Raw genomic sequence first — 15,483 nt, forward strand, 5'->3', positions numbered from 1 at the left:
GGCGGGGAGAAGGGGGCGGTGCCTACTCTGCGGCTGCCGGAGGAGGGGGGACTGCGGGAGAGCGCGTGGTGGGGGGCGGGGGCGCTGCGGCACGGCTTGCCAGCCCGCAGCAGCCCGCGCAGCAGGGGCGGGGGCGCTGACCCTCCACGGCCCGGCCCCTCCCCCCGCTGCGGAGGCCTCTCCCTTAATCCCGACCCGGGGAGGGGGCGCCCGCTCCCCCCCACACCTACCGAGGCGCCGCGAGCGCTCCCCGCCCCCACGCCCCGCCTGGAGCCCCTGCGGGACCCCCAGGGAACCCCTGCCCCCCAGGTCTGTCACCCTCAGTGTCCTAGTCTCTGTCTGTGTCCCCATCTGTCCCTTCTCCCCGCTGTGCATGTTTGTGTCTGTGTATCCGGGACACCTGCACTCAGGGGCAAGGGTGGCTGCTGCGATGGCCTGGGGGAGGGGTCCTGGGGGGGGGTCGGCGTGTGGCTCAGTCCGCGGTCTGAAATGTCTTTCCACAATTGTCAATCTGTGTGCGTGTCTGAGTGCCACCCTGCTGGCTGTGAGTCTGTGTATGTGACAGCGTGGAGGCTGTGGGTGTCTGGGTGACACCCCAAAGGCTGTGAGCATGTGGGTCCCCCGTGTGTCTGTCTGGGTGACACCGCAGGTTGTGAGTGTGAGTCTGTGTTCGTGGCATCCTGCAGGAGGTGTGCGTCCAAGAACCGCATCGGCTGTGAGCGTGGGCCCCGATGTATCTAGGTGACACCCGCAGACTGTGTGTGTCTGTAACACGCCGCAGGCGCGTCGGTGTGCGTTCTGTGTCGGTGTTGGAGTCGAGGAGGCCCGGGCCGCGAGTGTCCCCAGCTGTCTGCGTGTGTGTGTATCTCTGTGTGTGTGTGTGTGTGTGTGTGTCTGTGTGTGTGTGAGCGCGCGCGCGCCGTGAAGGTGGATCCGCTCCCTCCGCAGCGAGCCCGACCCGGGCCCCACGACCCGCCGCCGCGGCCGTTCGCCTGGCCTCCCCTCGCGCGGGCCGGGCCGGGGATGGAGCCGCAGCCGGAGCCGCCGGAGCCGGGGCCGGGGCGCGGAGCGGCCTGAGGCGCGGGCGGCGCGCGGGACCGGGGGGAGGGCGGGCCGAGGGGAGGGTCCTGGGCCGGGGGGGCGGGCACGGCGCGCCCCCTCCCTCGCGCGCTCGCTCCCTCCCCCGCGCGCCCTCCCTCGCCGCCTCCTCCCGCCGCCTCCGGCCCCCCCTCGCCGGGGACCGAGCGCGCTCGCTCCGGCGCCGGCCTCGCCTCCTCGCAGCAGCGCCATGGTACGTCGCCGCCCCCACTTTCGTTTTCGCCCGGGGAGTTTTTGGGGTGGTGCGTGGGCTCCGGGCGAAAGTTGAGAGGTCTGGGGGGGCAGGGGGCGGGGGCCGCCCGGGGGAGGGGCTCGATGCGGGGACCCCCCACACACCCGCCGCCCCGGGACCCCCGCCCTCCAATCCAACCCCCCCCCGCGGCTGGGGGCGGAGCTGGCGCGCGGGGCGCAGCGGGGGACCCCAAGTGGGGGGCCCCTCGCGGGCACCACGGAGTTGGAGGGGAGGGCGGGGCTCCCGGGAGAGGGTCCCCCCCCAGGCCAGGCCTCCGCCCCCTCCCTGGCCCGGCGGGAGAAGGTAGGCGGGAGGGCGCGGCTCCGGGCGCAAGACCCCCAAGCGCGCAGCCGGCTGGGAAGCCGGGCCCAGGGAGGGGGCGCTCGACGGGGCCGTGCGGGGTGGGGGTCGCGGCGGCCCCCGCGGGCTGCCCCGGCCCGGGCGAGCGCGGCGCGCCAGCTAGCGGAAAATGGCCGCTGCGGAGAGGGGCGGAGAGCGCGCAGCGGCCGCCGCCGGGCGCCTTGAACTTGGAGCCGGGCGGGCGGCCGCTCTCGGCGCCGCGCAGGGGCAGCCACCCGGCCGGCCCTAGCGCCGCCTGAGCCCCGCCCCCGGCCGACCCCAGCCCCGCCGCGGTCCCAGCCGGGAGGGGTCACTGGGTCCAGGCCGGGCGCGCCCCAGGCCCGCGAGCGCCGGTAGCTGCGCTTGAGGGTTCCGGTGTCCGGTCCGCCGGTGTCAGTGGCATCTTCACTCGAGGGGTGCGTTTGGGGGCCCCTGTGCTCTCAAAAGAGTCCGCACGGGAATCCGGGGGTGCATTCGCGGGTCTGTGCAGCTACGTGGTCCCATGCCTGTCCATGGGTCCGTGAGTCCCCGGGCGTGGGGTCCTCTCCTTTATGTATCTGTGTGTCTGCACATCCACGTGGCTGTGTGTGTGTTGTGTTGCGTGTTGTTAGAGCATAGCATTGTGCGGCTATGGGACAGTGTATGTGTTTGTGTGTTAGGGTAACTGGGCGACTGTGCCACGGGTCCCCGTGGGGCGGTGTTGTAAAGCTGTGTGGCTGAGTTGGATGTCCCGGGGGACGTGATGTCCCTGGATGACCACGGGGGTGTCCACGTATGAGTGTGTGGAGGTTAGGGGGTTGCCAGTGAGTGGGGAACTGTGTCGCGTGGCTGCGTCTCGGGACAGTTGGGTGTCGCTGTGTGCGTTTGACGCGCTGAGTGACTATTCCTGGGGATGGGTCTACACTCTTCCCCCCCCCCGCCCCCCGCCCATTTCCCTTTTTCCTGTAACCCGGGCTGCCGGATGGGGAACGGGTGCTTCCTCCACCTCGCCAAAGCTCTGTCCTCTCCTCTCACTCCCTACGCCGTCCGCTCCAATTACCCCTGCCTCGGGGTTCCCTAGCTGCACGGCCCCAGGTGGTCCCAGCTTGAGGTTCGGGCGCGAGGTGGCGCCGGGACGCGATCACTCGGCGCCGATGTCTCCCGCCAGGGGCTGCGCGTGCGCGTGGCCCGGAGGGGGGCGGGGCGGCGGGGGGGTCCCCCCTCCCCCCCAGAGGAGGTCTCGAGGGATGGGTGGTTACCGAAGCGCGTGGGTCAGGTCTGGACCAGGGGGGTGGGCAGGGAGACGCGCCCCCAGCCCTACCTCCCAGCGCTTGCCCGGGACCGGGCCAGACCGGGGCGGGCGGGCACACAGGATTGTTTTCTCCCCTCCAGGGGAATCCCCGTCGCGCCCCCATCCCCACCCCAGGGCGCTTTACCTAATTTTCTAAATATAAAAGCCCCAAGGCCAGGTGGGAGTCTCTGCTTTCGACTTTCAACCTGCATTCCCTTTTGGGGGGCTGTTTGGGAAGAGGAGAGAAGGGGTCCCACGTTGACACAGGGATGCATCCATACGCAGCACTCAGGGATCCTAGCTCAGGTAAGATCACCCATCCTCGCGCCCCTCCGTTCTCCGTGCTCACCCTGCCCTGCACCCACTACCGGTGCTCAGACGCAGCGCTCCCCCCACCTCACGCCTGGGCGCTGCCCTCCACCACACTGGCCTCCATGCCCACCTGTCACCTGGTGCACAGTCAGCAGCCCACGCTCTTGACACACTCTTACAGCTTTCTGTTCACAGCCACACGTGTACAGAATTCTGGCCCCACACAGGTGCACACACAGCCACACACAGAGGCAGCAGACACTCGTAAACAGGCACCTGCGTTTGTGGGAGGGGGAGGAGCCAAGCCCATCGCGCCCTCCCCCCACCTCCACGTCTGAGCCAGGCCCCTGCAGGGTCTGGAGAGCAAAGACCCCAGCTGTGGGCGCATTTGGGGGGAGGGCAACCATGAAGGAAAGCAGGAATGTGGGTGCTGTGTGTCACCGTGTGTGTGTATTGTGTGTGTGTGTGTGTGTGTCTGTGTGTGCCAGTGTATAAATAGTGGGAGGGGTTCTGTCCATGGGTTCGTGTGCTTGTAAGTGTATACGTATGTTCTGGCATGTGTGCGTTATTGTGGCTGGTTGCACGTGTGTTGTGTTTGAGCCGTGCATGACCTCGTGTGGGTCTGTGTGTCTCTGTGGGAGTCTGCATGAGTCTGTGTGTGTCCCCTCGGGTCTGGATGTCTGTATCTGCTGGAGTCTGTGTGACGTGTGAGAATCTGTGTGTGTCCATGTGGTGTGTTTCTGTGTGTCTTTGTGCCTCCTCGTGGCATGTTGTGCGTGTACCAGCCCCTATGTCATACCCCCTTACTTCTCAAGGCTGAGGACCTTAACGTCCCCTTCTGGAGGCTCAATTTCTCATCTGTAAAATGGGAACACACAGGATGCCCCACAAGGTTGCAGGAGGGGTGGCAATGTCAGTCGTGCGTTCACAGGTCCTGGCCCCCTGGCTGTGTCCTCTGTTCGCTGGGTACGGCCGCTGTGGAGTTCCCTGGTGGTCTCAGGCTTTGATCATCCCTCCCTGAGCTGCTCTCACTTTTGAAAATGCTGCTGTGAATTCCACTCACATGTTTTAAGTTTGCTTTTTAATAACATGAGCGACTCACGAACATCTAAAGAGGATGCAAAAGTACCCAGAGTAAAAATCAAACCTTCCTCGTCACCCCCACCCCGCTGGGACCCCCCTACTCCAGAAAAGCCCCGTTTCATCCAGCTTTGTCTGAGCGACTCCACATGTAACAGACACACGTTCTTATAAAGGATACACATATATCCTTATAAAGCATATATGTATATTCTTTTTTAAAAAATCCCAAATGAGATCTTGAGTCTACTTGCTGAGTCTACAGCAAGGGTTCTTAACTGGGGTGGTTCTGTCCCAGGGGATACTGAGTGATGACCGGGGACACCTGTGGTTGTCACACTGGGGGGCTCCTGGCTCCTGGAGCCAGCGATGCTGCTCCACCCCACAGCGCCCAAGACGGCCCCACCAGGGATGGTCCATAATGCTGAGGGGGGAGGAGCCCCGCGCTGCAGCATGCTTTCCCCTGCGCATTTCTTGGAGGCATCTCCATGTGGGGGTCCCTTGTTCTTCTGTGGAGCCCCATAGTATTCCAGCCTGTGCCCCCGGGTGGCATTGCTGAACTGGTCCCCACAGATGGACACGGTGGCTGGCTCCAAATTGTTGGCATTAGTGTTATAGGGTGACAGTCAACACCCTCATGCGTCCGCATCTGGGACAGTCACAGATACAGTCCGTATGTGAGCCTAAGAGTTGAGTGAGGGGGAGAGTGCATTTTTAGACTAAAATGAGCTAAGCTGTGCGCCAAAGTGCCTGGAGCTAAATCATGAGGCCCCTTTCTGGGATGTTATACACACAGGTCCAATCCAGCAATTGCTTTGTTTAGAAAACACTAGGTGCGGTCCAAACACTGGCTGGTTTACCCACAACAACCCAGAGGGGTAGAAACTATTATCGTCCCATTTCACAGAGCAGGAAGCTGAGGCACAGGGCATTTTAGCTCCTGGATGGAGAAGACATAGACCCAGGCTGCAGCCCTGCACTGCACCTGGCCTGCTTTGGCCCTACTGTGTACACTGTAGGGACCGCTCCTGCTGAACTGGATGTAACTCTTCACTGATGTTTGTGAACTGGCACCTGCCACCACTAATATATTAACAAAGTCTTCCCACACGTTATCTTAAGGATTCCCATCCGCCCAGACTTCCAAAATGTGAGATGCGTCTATTGTTGTCATTTTACAGATGTGGAAACTGAGGTCCAGAGAGAGAGAGAGAGAGAGAGAGAGAGAGAGTCTGTGGTCTCCAAACTGTGCCTTCCAGAGTAACCTAAACTGCCTTGGGAAGGCTGCCCGTGGGGCGGGCGTCAGGGGCAGTCTGGGGGTCACTGCCACCTGGGAGAATGCTCTGAAGCCAACTTGAACTTGGAAATGTCTGTGAATTGGGGATTCTGCCCTCCAGGTGTTCATGGCGTTTTTTTAAATAATAAAATATTGCTTTATGTTACGTTGGCATTTGGATTCCTAGACACCTGCCTCTCTCTTTCTGGGGTTTAAATGCCCCCCATGGCTGCACAGTGGGTTTTTTTTTTTTTTAAAAAAAAAAAACCATTTGTGAAGTGCTATTTGAATGACCGTCATCCACGTGCAGGGGGAGCTGGCAGGACGGAGGGCATATGTGTCCTGTATGAATCCTGCTCACTTCTGGTCCAGCTCCAGGGCCCCAGGTCAGTAGCATCCGTTCCTGGGGCATCGGTTTCCTCCCCTGTAACACGGGAGAATAACAGAGTTGCTGGCGTCTTCCATGCCCCTGGGCATGGGGCAGCTGCCCGAAGTTGGCGAGAGGTTATCATTTGTACTCGGGACACACGGGGCAAAATGGCCAAGCTTTCTAAGAATGTCTCTGTGCATATTTGACGGAAGGTCAAGGCGCTGCTAAGTGCCAGTATTCTTATGCTGATCAACCCCATGGGGTAGGCACTGTTCGTCCACTTCACAGGGGAGGACACCAATGGGGGAGCATCCTGGTCTGCTAGGTAGCCGAGGGCTCTGAGCGAGCCTGGGAGAATTCTCTGAGTGAACTGGGGGAGGGGTGAGGCTAGTTCATCAGCGGCAGGTCTGTGCCCATCTATTCCAGAGGGAGAACAACCAAGCTTGCAGAGTGTGGGCCCTGGGGCCAGGTAGCTGGGCTCCAAGCCACTCCGCATGCCTCAGTTTCTGGATCCATGAAATGGGCACATGCAGGGGTCAGTAGGAATTACCAGACACCTGGGAAGAGGCTGTGAGGTTTTATCTGGCTAGCCTGAGGTACTGCCTGGACACTTTCCTCCTGGGGTATGGGGGCGACATATGGGGGAGGCCGAAGCCCCCCCAACTCCCAGTTCCCCTTTGATGCTGGCTGAGGAGGAGAGAGCAGATTTCTGGTGGCTCCCCTGTTGGTTGAGGCCCTTCTGGCCACGGAAGGGCAGTTACAGCCAAGCTCCTCTGCCTGGGAACTGCAGCCCCTGTCTGGCTCTCGGGAGAAGCAGGGGGAGAGGATGCCGTGGGACCCCTTCTCCCGCCAAGCACCCCGGGTTGTACATCTTTAAGGGGAAAGAGGCGCGCTCGCGCCGGGCCTCTGCACACGTCACTTCTTCGTTCTTTCCCAACCCCCCCACCCCCACCCCGCTCCTTTCTCCAACTTCCCGGCTCGCTCGGGGCGGGTTGGTGGGGGGGTGTCTTCAGAATCCACCTATGGCCCCCAAATGTCCTGCAAGCAGCCCACCCCCTGCCCACTCGACTCGGGCTGGCGGTTCAGGGGGACCCGCTGTGGTCGGGGTGTGCGCGGGCCCGTGGGTCCCCGGTCCGGTGGCCCGGCCCAGGGCGGCTGGAAATTCGTAATAATAAGCCACGATGGGGGTTCAGGAGGCATGGAGAGGGGGAGCGGCTTTCGTTCCTCGCTCGCGCTCTTTTTTCCCTCGTTTCTTTGAAAGTTGGATGTTGAGAAGTGGGAGGTTCGGGGTGGGAGGGGAGAGAAATTGGGGGAGGGAGAGAGGAGGTTGCCAGAGGGAGGAGAGACAGAGACACAGAGAGAGACAGAGACAGAGGAGGAGGTGGGGGGGGGACAGGAAAGGAGGAGAGAGAGACAGAGAGAGGGAGATAGAGAGAGGGAGTCGGGCGCAGGAGGGAGGGAGAGCGCGGGAGGGAGGAGGGAGGGAGACCGAGGGAGGAGGCGGCGAGGAGCGCGCCGGCCGCGGCCGCGGGGTGGGGGGGGGTTGGAAAAATGACTCAGTAAGTTCAGCGCGCCCGCTCCGGCCGGCCCTGCGCCTCCCGCCGCGCCCGGGATGTATTCGTCCCCGCTCTGCCTGACCCAGGTACGCCCCCCGCCCGGCCCCCGGCCCGCGCCCCACTGCGCCCCGGCCCCGCGTCCCCCGCAGCCCGGCCCCGGAGTTTGGAAGCCCGAGGAGGCGGGACGAAAAAGGCGCGCGTCCCTCCCGCCGCCGCGGCCGGGATGCCCCCGCTGCCGGCCGGGGTCCGGTGGGGGGTTGGGCTGGGCCGGGGACACCTCCCCCGCACCCGGGACCCTCACCGGGGACTCCCGCCCCGCCCCCCGCGACCTCTCCCCCTGGCTCGCCCTACAGCCTCGCCCTCCCCGGACGCAGGACGCGCTCCCCCACCCCAGCCAGGAAGGTCGGGGGGCGCCCGGGAGAAGGCCAAAGGTGGGGCTCTGCGCGAACCCCCGGCCTGGACCCAGGCCTGCTCCTAGGAGGAATCGAGGGAGTCCTGGTTGGACCCTGGACGCCCGGGGACTCTTGAGACGAGGACCCCTCTGATGCGTTCCCCGATCCCCCCCACCCCGCAAGCTTGTGCGCCGCCACCCCGGCCCTGGGCAGCCTTTCCCCCCATTATTGGCCCACGTGTGCGCGGAGGGGGAGGGGGCCCGCAAAGTTGGAGGCGCCAGCAGTGGGGGGAGGGGGGCCCCCGACGTCCCGGCTCGGTCTCCCTCTCCCCCCCCCCTCCCCCCCCCCCCCCCCCCGTCCCTCAACCCCATCCCCATATTTTCGCCGCATCGATTGTGAGTTATTGAGCCGCCGCCGCCGGGAGGAGCCGGGAGGCCTGGCGTTCCGGGGTCTGGCCCGGGCACTGCGGCGCTGCGGACGCCCTCGCCAGCCCGGCACCTGCCCCTGCCCCCGCCCGCTGCCTCTCACCCCTGGCCGAGCTCCCAGACTGCCCGGGGCTCGGCCCTTGTGCAATGACCCAGGGGATGTGTGGGAAGGGGGCGGCTGCCCCTGTCCCGGGTTGCCCCTGGGGGACCCCTTCCCTCCCCCAGCTCCATGGCAGGGAGGGGGGCACCCTCCCAGGTCTACTGCTTCCACCCTCCAGCTCTGACCCCACCCCGGGTCCTTGTGTGTCCTCAGGCCATCGGGGTCCTGGCCTCAGTTTCCCCTGAAGTGACACGGAGCTAAGGCAGGTTCCGGAGAGGGGCAGTGAGGCCTCCAAGCTGTAAAGTGCGGGGCACAGGGAGGTGGGAGTCAAGCGGGTGTCTGAGTGTCCTGAGGACCACTGTACAGAGAGCACGTGGATGCCAGTCTCCAATAGGGGTCCCCCCATTCATGATCCTAGGGTGTCCCTCACTCAGGGCAGGCTCCCTCTCACCCGCCCCCTCCAGCTCCTCCGGTTTCTGGCTCCCCGTGGGGGAATGTGAGGGCCGGTGCTTAGGGGGGTCTCAGGGCCTGTCCTACCCATCGTCCCCGGGGTGACCTTGAGCACGTCCCTGCCCCTCTCCAGACCTTCCTTCCCCTCCAGAGCAACTTCGGGGGTCCCCCGACGCAGTCATCACCGGCCCCCCTCTGCCTCTTGTTGCCCGAAGCTCCCCCAAAACCACGAGGGTCCCAGTCAGCGTTGCCTGGTGACCTTGGGCCTCCCAGTCTCTGGGCTCGGGGGGTGGCCTGGGTGGCCCCGGGGTGCCCCCGCCTCCTCCACCCTTTCCTCCTGCTTGCTCCCAGAGCCGCCCAAGCGGGCCGAGCCCAGGGAGGCTATTCCAGGCGAGAAGGTTGGACGGCAGCCTATTGTCACTAGGCCCTGGAATTCCCCCGTCAGGGCTCCTCGGGGGACAGGCCTCCGTCCACGTTGCCCAGAGCGGGTGGCAGTGAGAACCAGAGCTGGTGTTGTGCCCCCCGGGCCTGGCTTTCCCTGGGGCGCAGGGCAGGGGTCAGCCGGGCGGGCTCTTGGTGGAAACGTGACAATAAAAAATACCTGAGGTTGCTGTGTGCGAGGGACAGGGCGACCAGGAGTCAGAGACAGGCAGAGAGAGGACCAGGGAGCTCCCAGGCTAGGATGGGGATGGGCTGGTCCAAGCGCAGGGGGCTCCCCCTCCTCTGCTTTTTCTCCCATGGGTGCCCCCACCCTGGAGGGGAACCCAGGTTCCCCCTCCCAGGACCCCCCTCAGAGTAATCCTCGCAGCTGCTTGCAGGCCCAGCCTGGTCTGCGGTCTCCAGCTGGGGAGCCCGGAAGGACCCAGACTACCCATGCTGGACCCCACTCCTGGCCACCTCATCGCGCCCTACCCATTTCTCTCTGCCTGCGTCTCTCCCTCTCTGTCTCTGCCTGTCTCTCCATCTCTGGGCCTCCGTCTCCCCCCCTTGACTAATTTTACAACCTGAGCCCATCCTAAAATAGCTCCCTTTTAGCCGATCCGACCCGGATCCCGGCTCGGGGCGTGTGAAGCGGGGTGGGGGGTGGGGGCGGTGGGCTGCTCCTGTGCCAGCCCACCCTGTGCCCCCGGGGTCCTGCCCACCGAGGGGGTGGCAGCCGTGGCCCGGGTGGCCCTGGAGGATTCTGGGAGCCCCGTCCCTGTTTCAGTGGTGACTCAAGTGCTTTTCACTTTTACTCTGAAGAGGAACTGTGTGCAGCAGCCGTTACTTCCATAAATCCTGCCGGCGGGAAGGCCGGCCTCCCGCGCTTGCCCCGCTCTGGGCCTCCCTCCCACCCGCCTCCACCGCCACGTTAGTTATTCCGGGTTTGGGGCCAAATCCCTCTTGGCTGCAGTGCCCAGGATTCCCCGGGGCCGCAGGCTGGGCCTGGGCTGCAGCCACGGCAGGGAGGCCGCCAGGGCCCCCTTCCTCATTCATTCATTCTTTCCTGCATTCCTTCACCTCGTTGCCTTGCTGGGCAGCACTCTTTTTACCCCATTTCTCCAGTGGGGAGACTGAGGCTGCGAGAGGGTCCCCGACTTTGGCTTGATTGAATATAATAGATCTTCGTTAAGCACCTCCTATGGGCCAGGTGTCTGTTGCGGGTTTGGGGGGGGAAGGCACGAGGGGCCAGCCTGGGGTGGGTTCTGGGAGGCTCTGCTGGGGTTGAGGGTCCCCCAGCACCTCAGGGCTGGGACAGGGGCCAAGACCAGAGAGGGCTAGGGCCTGCCTGGGGTGGCACAGCATGGCTGGTGGGGCTGGGGATTCGGGGCCATTGCCCACCTGGCTGTTTGGCCAGGCTGGGCAGGTGGGTGCTCCCTGTGGCCCCCCCCACCCGTGGTCTGGTGGCCTCTGATTGGCTCCCATACGCACAAGCTCGCCCCACGTCTCTCTCCCTCTTTCTGTCTCTCTCCGTGTCTGTGTCTCTCTCCCATCTTTTCTCTGCGGCGGAGGTGCCTCCGCGTCAGGGTCCGGCGCCTTGTAAATCACGACGCTGGGATTCTGGCCGAGTCAGCGTTCTCTCCCTCCCTCTCTCCCTCCCTCCCTCTCCCTCTCTCTCCCTCTCTCTCTCTCTCTCTCTCTCTCTCTCTCCCTCCCTCCCTCTCTCCCTCTCCCTCCCTCCCTCCCTCCCTTCCTTCCAATATCTCTCTTTCTCTCTCTCTCTCCAATGTCTCTTTCTCTGCCTGAACCTCCTACCTCCCTCACACCAAATGGATGGGACACGCCTAATGTCCTGGGACCTCCTGCCCCACGAAAGCACGTGTTCACAGCGACCCGCATGCGTGTACACTGCCTCCTCACCTAGGCGTGTGTAGACCCCCGGCACATAGAGCCCGCAGCCCACGCTCCCACACGTGTGAGCATGCAGACGTGCACACGTACGTGCCCTGACGGGTCACTGGGCAGAGACCCAGGTCGGCCTTGGATCTGCATGCAGATCTCGCCCAGGTGGCTGTGTGTCTCTGGGCAGGTGACCCAGCCCTTCTTCAGATGTTTCACCCTTAGCACAGGGCCTGGAATACAGTAGGTGCCAAATAAGCTTGGCTGTGATTGTGGTTATCTCTAAAGTAATAACTGTATGAAACATCCCATAGGCATTTTCCAACTTGCCCTCCTTTCCTTCTGTCGCCTTGAGCCCTGACCCCCCAGCCAGGGTCTTTCTCTTGGTCTTTCCTCCCCGCCCTCCCAGCCCTGTCCAGGGTCTCCCTGAGTTTGGCCAGACCCACGTGGGTATCAGCATCCTTTGTCCGTCCGGGTGTGTGCATATAGGTAACAGGCAAAGGATGAGATTGCTCCTTTGCTGATCTGGAAGCTGAGGACGCAGCAGTAGATGAAACAGATCAAAGCCATGCCCTCGAGGGGCTACAGTATAGGTGAGGGGCTGTCAGGACCGTGCTGCCGCTTTGGCACGTGACCCAGGGCTTAGCGGGGAAGCGGGCCACACGGGATTCAGAGAGAGCAAGTGGGGTGCAGAATGGGCGTTGCTGGGAAGTCCCGAGGATGGGGCCAGACCCTGTACTCAGGGAGCTGGCAAGTGGGGCCAGAGAGTCAGGAGGCACCCAGGTCCAAGTCCCAGCTCGGCTCCTTCCTGGCTGCGTGACTTTGGGCCGGTGGCTTCAGTGCTCAGAGCCTCAGTCTCTCCCTCTGGACAGTGGGCACAACAATTGTTCCCATTTCGTAGAGTTGACAGTTCAGTACATGCTCCGCCTCGCTCCCTGTCTGTCTCCCCCACACCATGGCCTTCTGGCTCAGCCCGCAGCATCCACCCAGGACACCACGGCACAGAGAGGGAAGTCAGGAGACCCAGGGCTCGGACTCACTCGTCACTTTGGCGGGGACTTTCTACTCCCTGGACTTAGTTTACCCAGAGTCTTTCCAGGGGTCCTTACCTTCCTGCCCTCACCACCTCCCCTTTCCCTATTGTTCACTCTGCTCCAGCCTCACCGGCCTCCTCGCTGTTCTCCCCAAACATCAGGCTTGGCCCTGCCTCAGGACCTTTGCATGTACTGTGATCTCCACCTGCAAAGCTCCTACCGTGGAGTGTCATCTTTTAGGTCTTTGTTCAAGTGTCCTCTCCTATGAGAGACCCTCGTTGACCCTCCCCTAGCTGAAAAAAAAACACACCCCGGCCCCCTCCTCAAACTCCTTTAAATTTCTCCAGAGCATTTTGTTCAACCTGGCATTTTATTCCATGTTTATTAGCTTGTTTAATATCCAGCCCTGCCCACGTCAGGATCTGGGTGAGGGCCGAGCCGAGGACACTGCTGGGTCCCCAGCATCATGCATGGAGCTGACACAAAGTACATACTCAGTAAATGTTTGTTGAACAACCAAATGAATCTCTCCCTCATTGGATAAGAGCTGTTCATAAGCTACGATGCTCTGAGCTTGAGGGGAGGAACCACTCTAGGTTAGGAACACTTACTCTGGCACCAGATGGGCCTGCATTCGAATATGAGCTCTGCTGTTTGACACTTAACCTGGAGGAGGGGACATTGGAACCAGGGCTTTGAAGGGTGCATAGGGGTTTGGGATAAAAGCTTAGGGATGGATAAGAGATTCTCAGTAATGTTTGTTGAATCACTGAGTGAATGAAGGAGAGAGAATCCTTCGTGGAAAACTTTTTTTGGGAATTGGAGTTTCACGTCCTGGTTTGCTGCCCTGGACTGTCAGGATGGGAGGGCTACAGGGAGGCCCAGAGTGGGGCACAATCCAGTGCGCAGTTGACCAGTCCATAGCGCCCAGCAGGGGCTTGGACCCAGGTGTCTACCTCCCAGATGCTGCTGTCCTCTTTGGCCAGGAAGTCCCAGCAGGGAGAGCAGGAAAGGCTGCCTGAAGGAAAGAACACTGAAGACAGGGTTTTGAGGGATGTGTAGGAGTTCTAGAGGATTCTTGGCATCTAACTTGCCTTGGCCAAGTGGGGTTTCTGGGAAAGACCTGGTCCTGCTGCCTCCCCTCACCTTGCGGCTCTGATCACCAGGGCAGTGGATAAGCCCCCCAACCAACCCCCAAAAGGGTGCAATATCCTTTTCTGCCCTTTGTACAGAATGAGAAACAGGCCCAAGGTGGAACAGTGATTTGTTCCCTGGATCATACAGAAGGTGAAAATGGAGGCTGTTGTCACCCAAGCTCGTGCCCTCAACAAGTCTGCCTGGCAGCGAGTGCTTCAGCCCTGGGCCTCAGGGTTGGGGGAGAGCAACTGAGCTGGACTCAGAGACCTCAAGTTGTGTGGTCCAGGCTGGGTCTGGGAGAACCCTGAGGAGAGCAGGAAAGGCTGCCTGAAGGAAGGAACACTGGAGAGAGGGCTTTGAGGGACGTCTAGGAGTTCAGGAGGATTCTTGGCATCTAGCTTGCCCTGGCTGTCTCCCTTGCCCTGTCAGCCAGTGAGGGCATTGGGAAGTGCGTGGGGAAGAGGCATTGGTTGTCACAGGTCTTATGGGACAAAGAGAGTGACAGGCCTGCCTCTCACCTGGGTTGACCTCCCCAGCAGGATGTGGAAGGCTAGGGCAGCAGGTCCATGACCCAGTTAAAGGTTGTTTGTCTTCCTCCAGGACCAGCTGGGGTCACCAGTGACGTGGGCTCCCGCCCCTGCCCGCCTCCCTGGCATCTTTCCCCAGAGAGGGCCCGGGGAGGAGAGGGTAGGGATAAGGCAGGGGCATGGGGGCTTGGAGAGGGGAGGAGCCAGAAGAGGAGAGGAGCTCAGAAAAGGGGGAGGCGGCTCAGAGACAAAGAGGTTCAAGGGGAGGAAGAGTCTGGGCCCCAAATAATCGTAACAACAACATCCATGATGATAATAGCGTAACGCAGGCTTTTGAGAGCCGGGCAGATAATGGGGTTCATATGCTAGGAAGAGATGGCACCCCGTTCAGGAAGGCCTGCCGGCTGACACTCCAGCTGCCCCTTCCCAGCTGTCTCTTATTACCGCCCCAATAAGCTCCAGGCCTCGGGTGGCAGCCACGGCCATTGCCCAGGCCTCCTGCCACCCTGGCGTCCCCTCCACAGGGGACAGTGTCCCGCCCCTCCATCGATTTCCCACCCCAGCTTCTCTGGCCAGAGGACCTGGGCTCCGGTCCCGGCTCTGCTGACCGGCTGTGTGACCCTGGGCGAATCGCTCCCCACCCCTGGGGCTGGCATGTCAAGTGACATGGTGACATAGAAAAAGCACCTCTGAGGTTGGATAGGACCTGACAGGGGACCGGCCCCCCTCTCTCCTCCCTCTGCCTCAGCAGGTCAGCTGGGGTGGGGACGGGATGGGGGAGAGGCGGAAAAGGGCCCCGAGGTCCGGTCCGAACCACAGCTGTTACCGTGACTCACAAGTTGGGAGCCCTTGGCATGGGGGAGCTGGGCTGGCACAAACGGGGCCCCGTTCCGCCCCACCCCGCAAGGGCAGGAGGCTATTTTCAGAGCCTCAGTGATAGGGGAGATCTGAGGTCATCCCCCAGCCCCAGCACCCCATGGCCAGAGGTGGCCCAGGGGAAATGGAGCTCAGGGCCGGGAGGGGCGCTGGGCGGGCGGTACCGCGGGCACCCAGGCCAGGAGGTGGGAGCAAGCCTGGCCGCATCCCTTTAGAAAAACCAATTCGTGGCCCAGAGGAGCGGTTTCCCTGTCTCCCCGAGAGACCGCGGCCTCACAGAGAGCAGGCTGCTCTGAGAAAGGGGCCGATGGGGTCCTGGGTTCTTGTCCTTATGCCGACTCTGAGACCCTCCAGGACCTTGGCCAGGTCTCTGCCCCTCTCTGAGCTTAGTTTCTCCATCACAGAAGGCGTAGTGGAGCCTCGGGCCTTTTCCTGCCCCTGGGAGATTGTAAGCAACCAGTATAATCTTTAGAGCAACAACAATGTCTAATAATAATAATAATCATAGCATAACGCAGGCTTTTGAGAGCTGGGCGGATAATGAGATTCACATGCTAGGAAAAGACATCACTCGCATTCAAGAAGCCCAGCACAGCCCCCAGGCAAGAGCGGGGAAGGGGGGGGGGACGGAAGTTTCTCTTCTCTGTCTTCCTTTCTCCTTGAATTTCTCATCCCTTGAGGCTGAGAAAC

At 62.3% G+C, this 15,483-nt stretch overlaps 1 protein-coding gene across 8 annotated transcripts in view; it reads left to right on the forward strand.

Moving 5' to 3' along the window:
- The first annotated feature begins 1,191 nt into the window (after positions 1-1,191).
- NFIC (nuclear factor I C) overlaps positions 1,192-15,483 on the forward strand; it is a 62,989-nt gene continuing 48,697 nt past the window's right edge. For 2 of the 8 annotated variants that reach the window (XM_059060042.2, XM_059060047.2), the window contains exon 1: positions 1,208-1,291. In XM_059060042.2, coding sequence (XP_058916025.1) covers positions 1,289-1,291 — 3 coding nt within the window. In that variant the 5' untranslated portion in view covers positions 1,208-1,288. Of the gene's footprint in view, positions 1,292-7,453; positions 7,620-15,483 lie in introns of those variants that run through there. The other 6 variants (XM_067033137.1, XM_067033138.1, XM_059060045.2 and 3 more) reach the window with 6 other exon arrangements.

This window comes from Kogia breviceps, chromosome 4 (genome assembly GCF_026419965.1).
Source record: "Kogia breviceps isolate mKogBre1 chromosome 4, mKogBre1 haplotype 1, whole genome shotgun sequence".
Classification (NCBI taxonomy): domain Eukaryota; kingdom Metazoa; phylum Chordata; class Mammalia; order Artiodactyla; family Physeteridae; genus Kogia; species Kogia breviceps.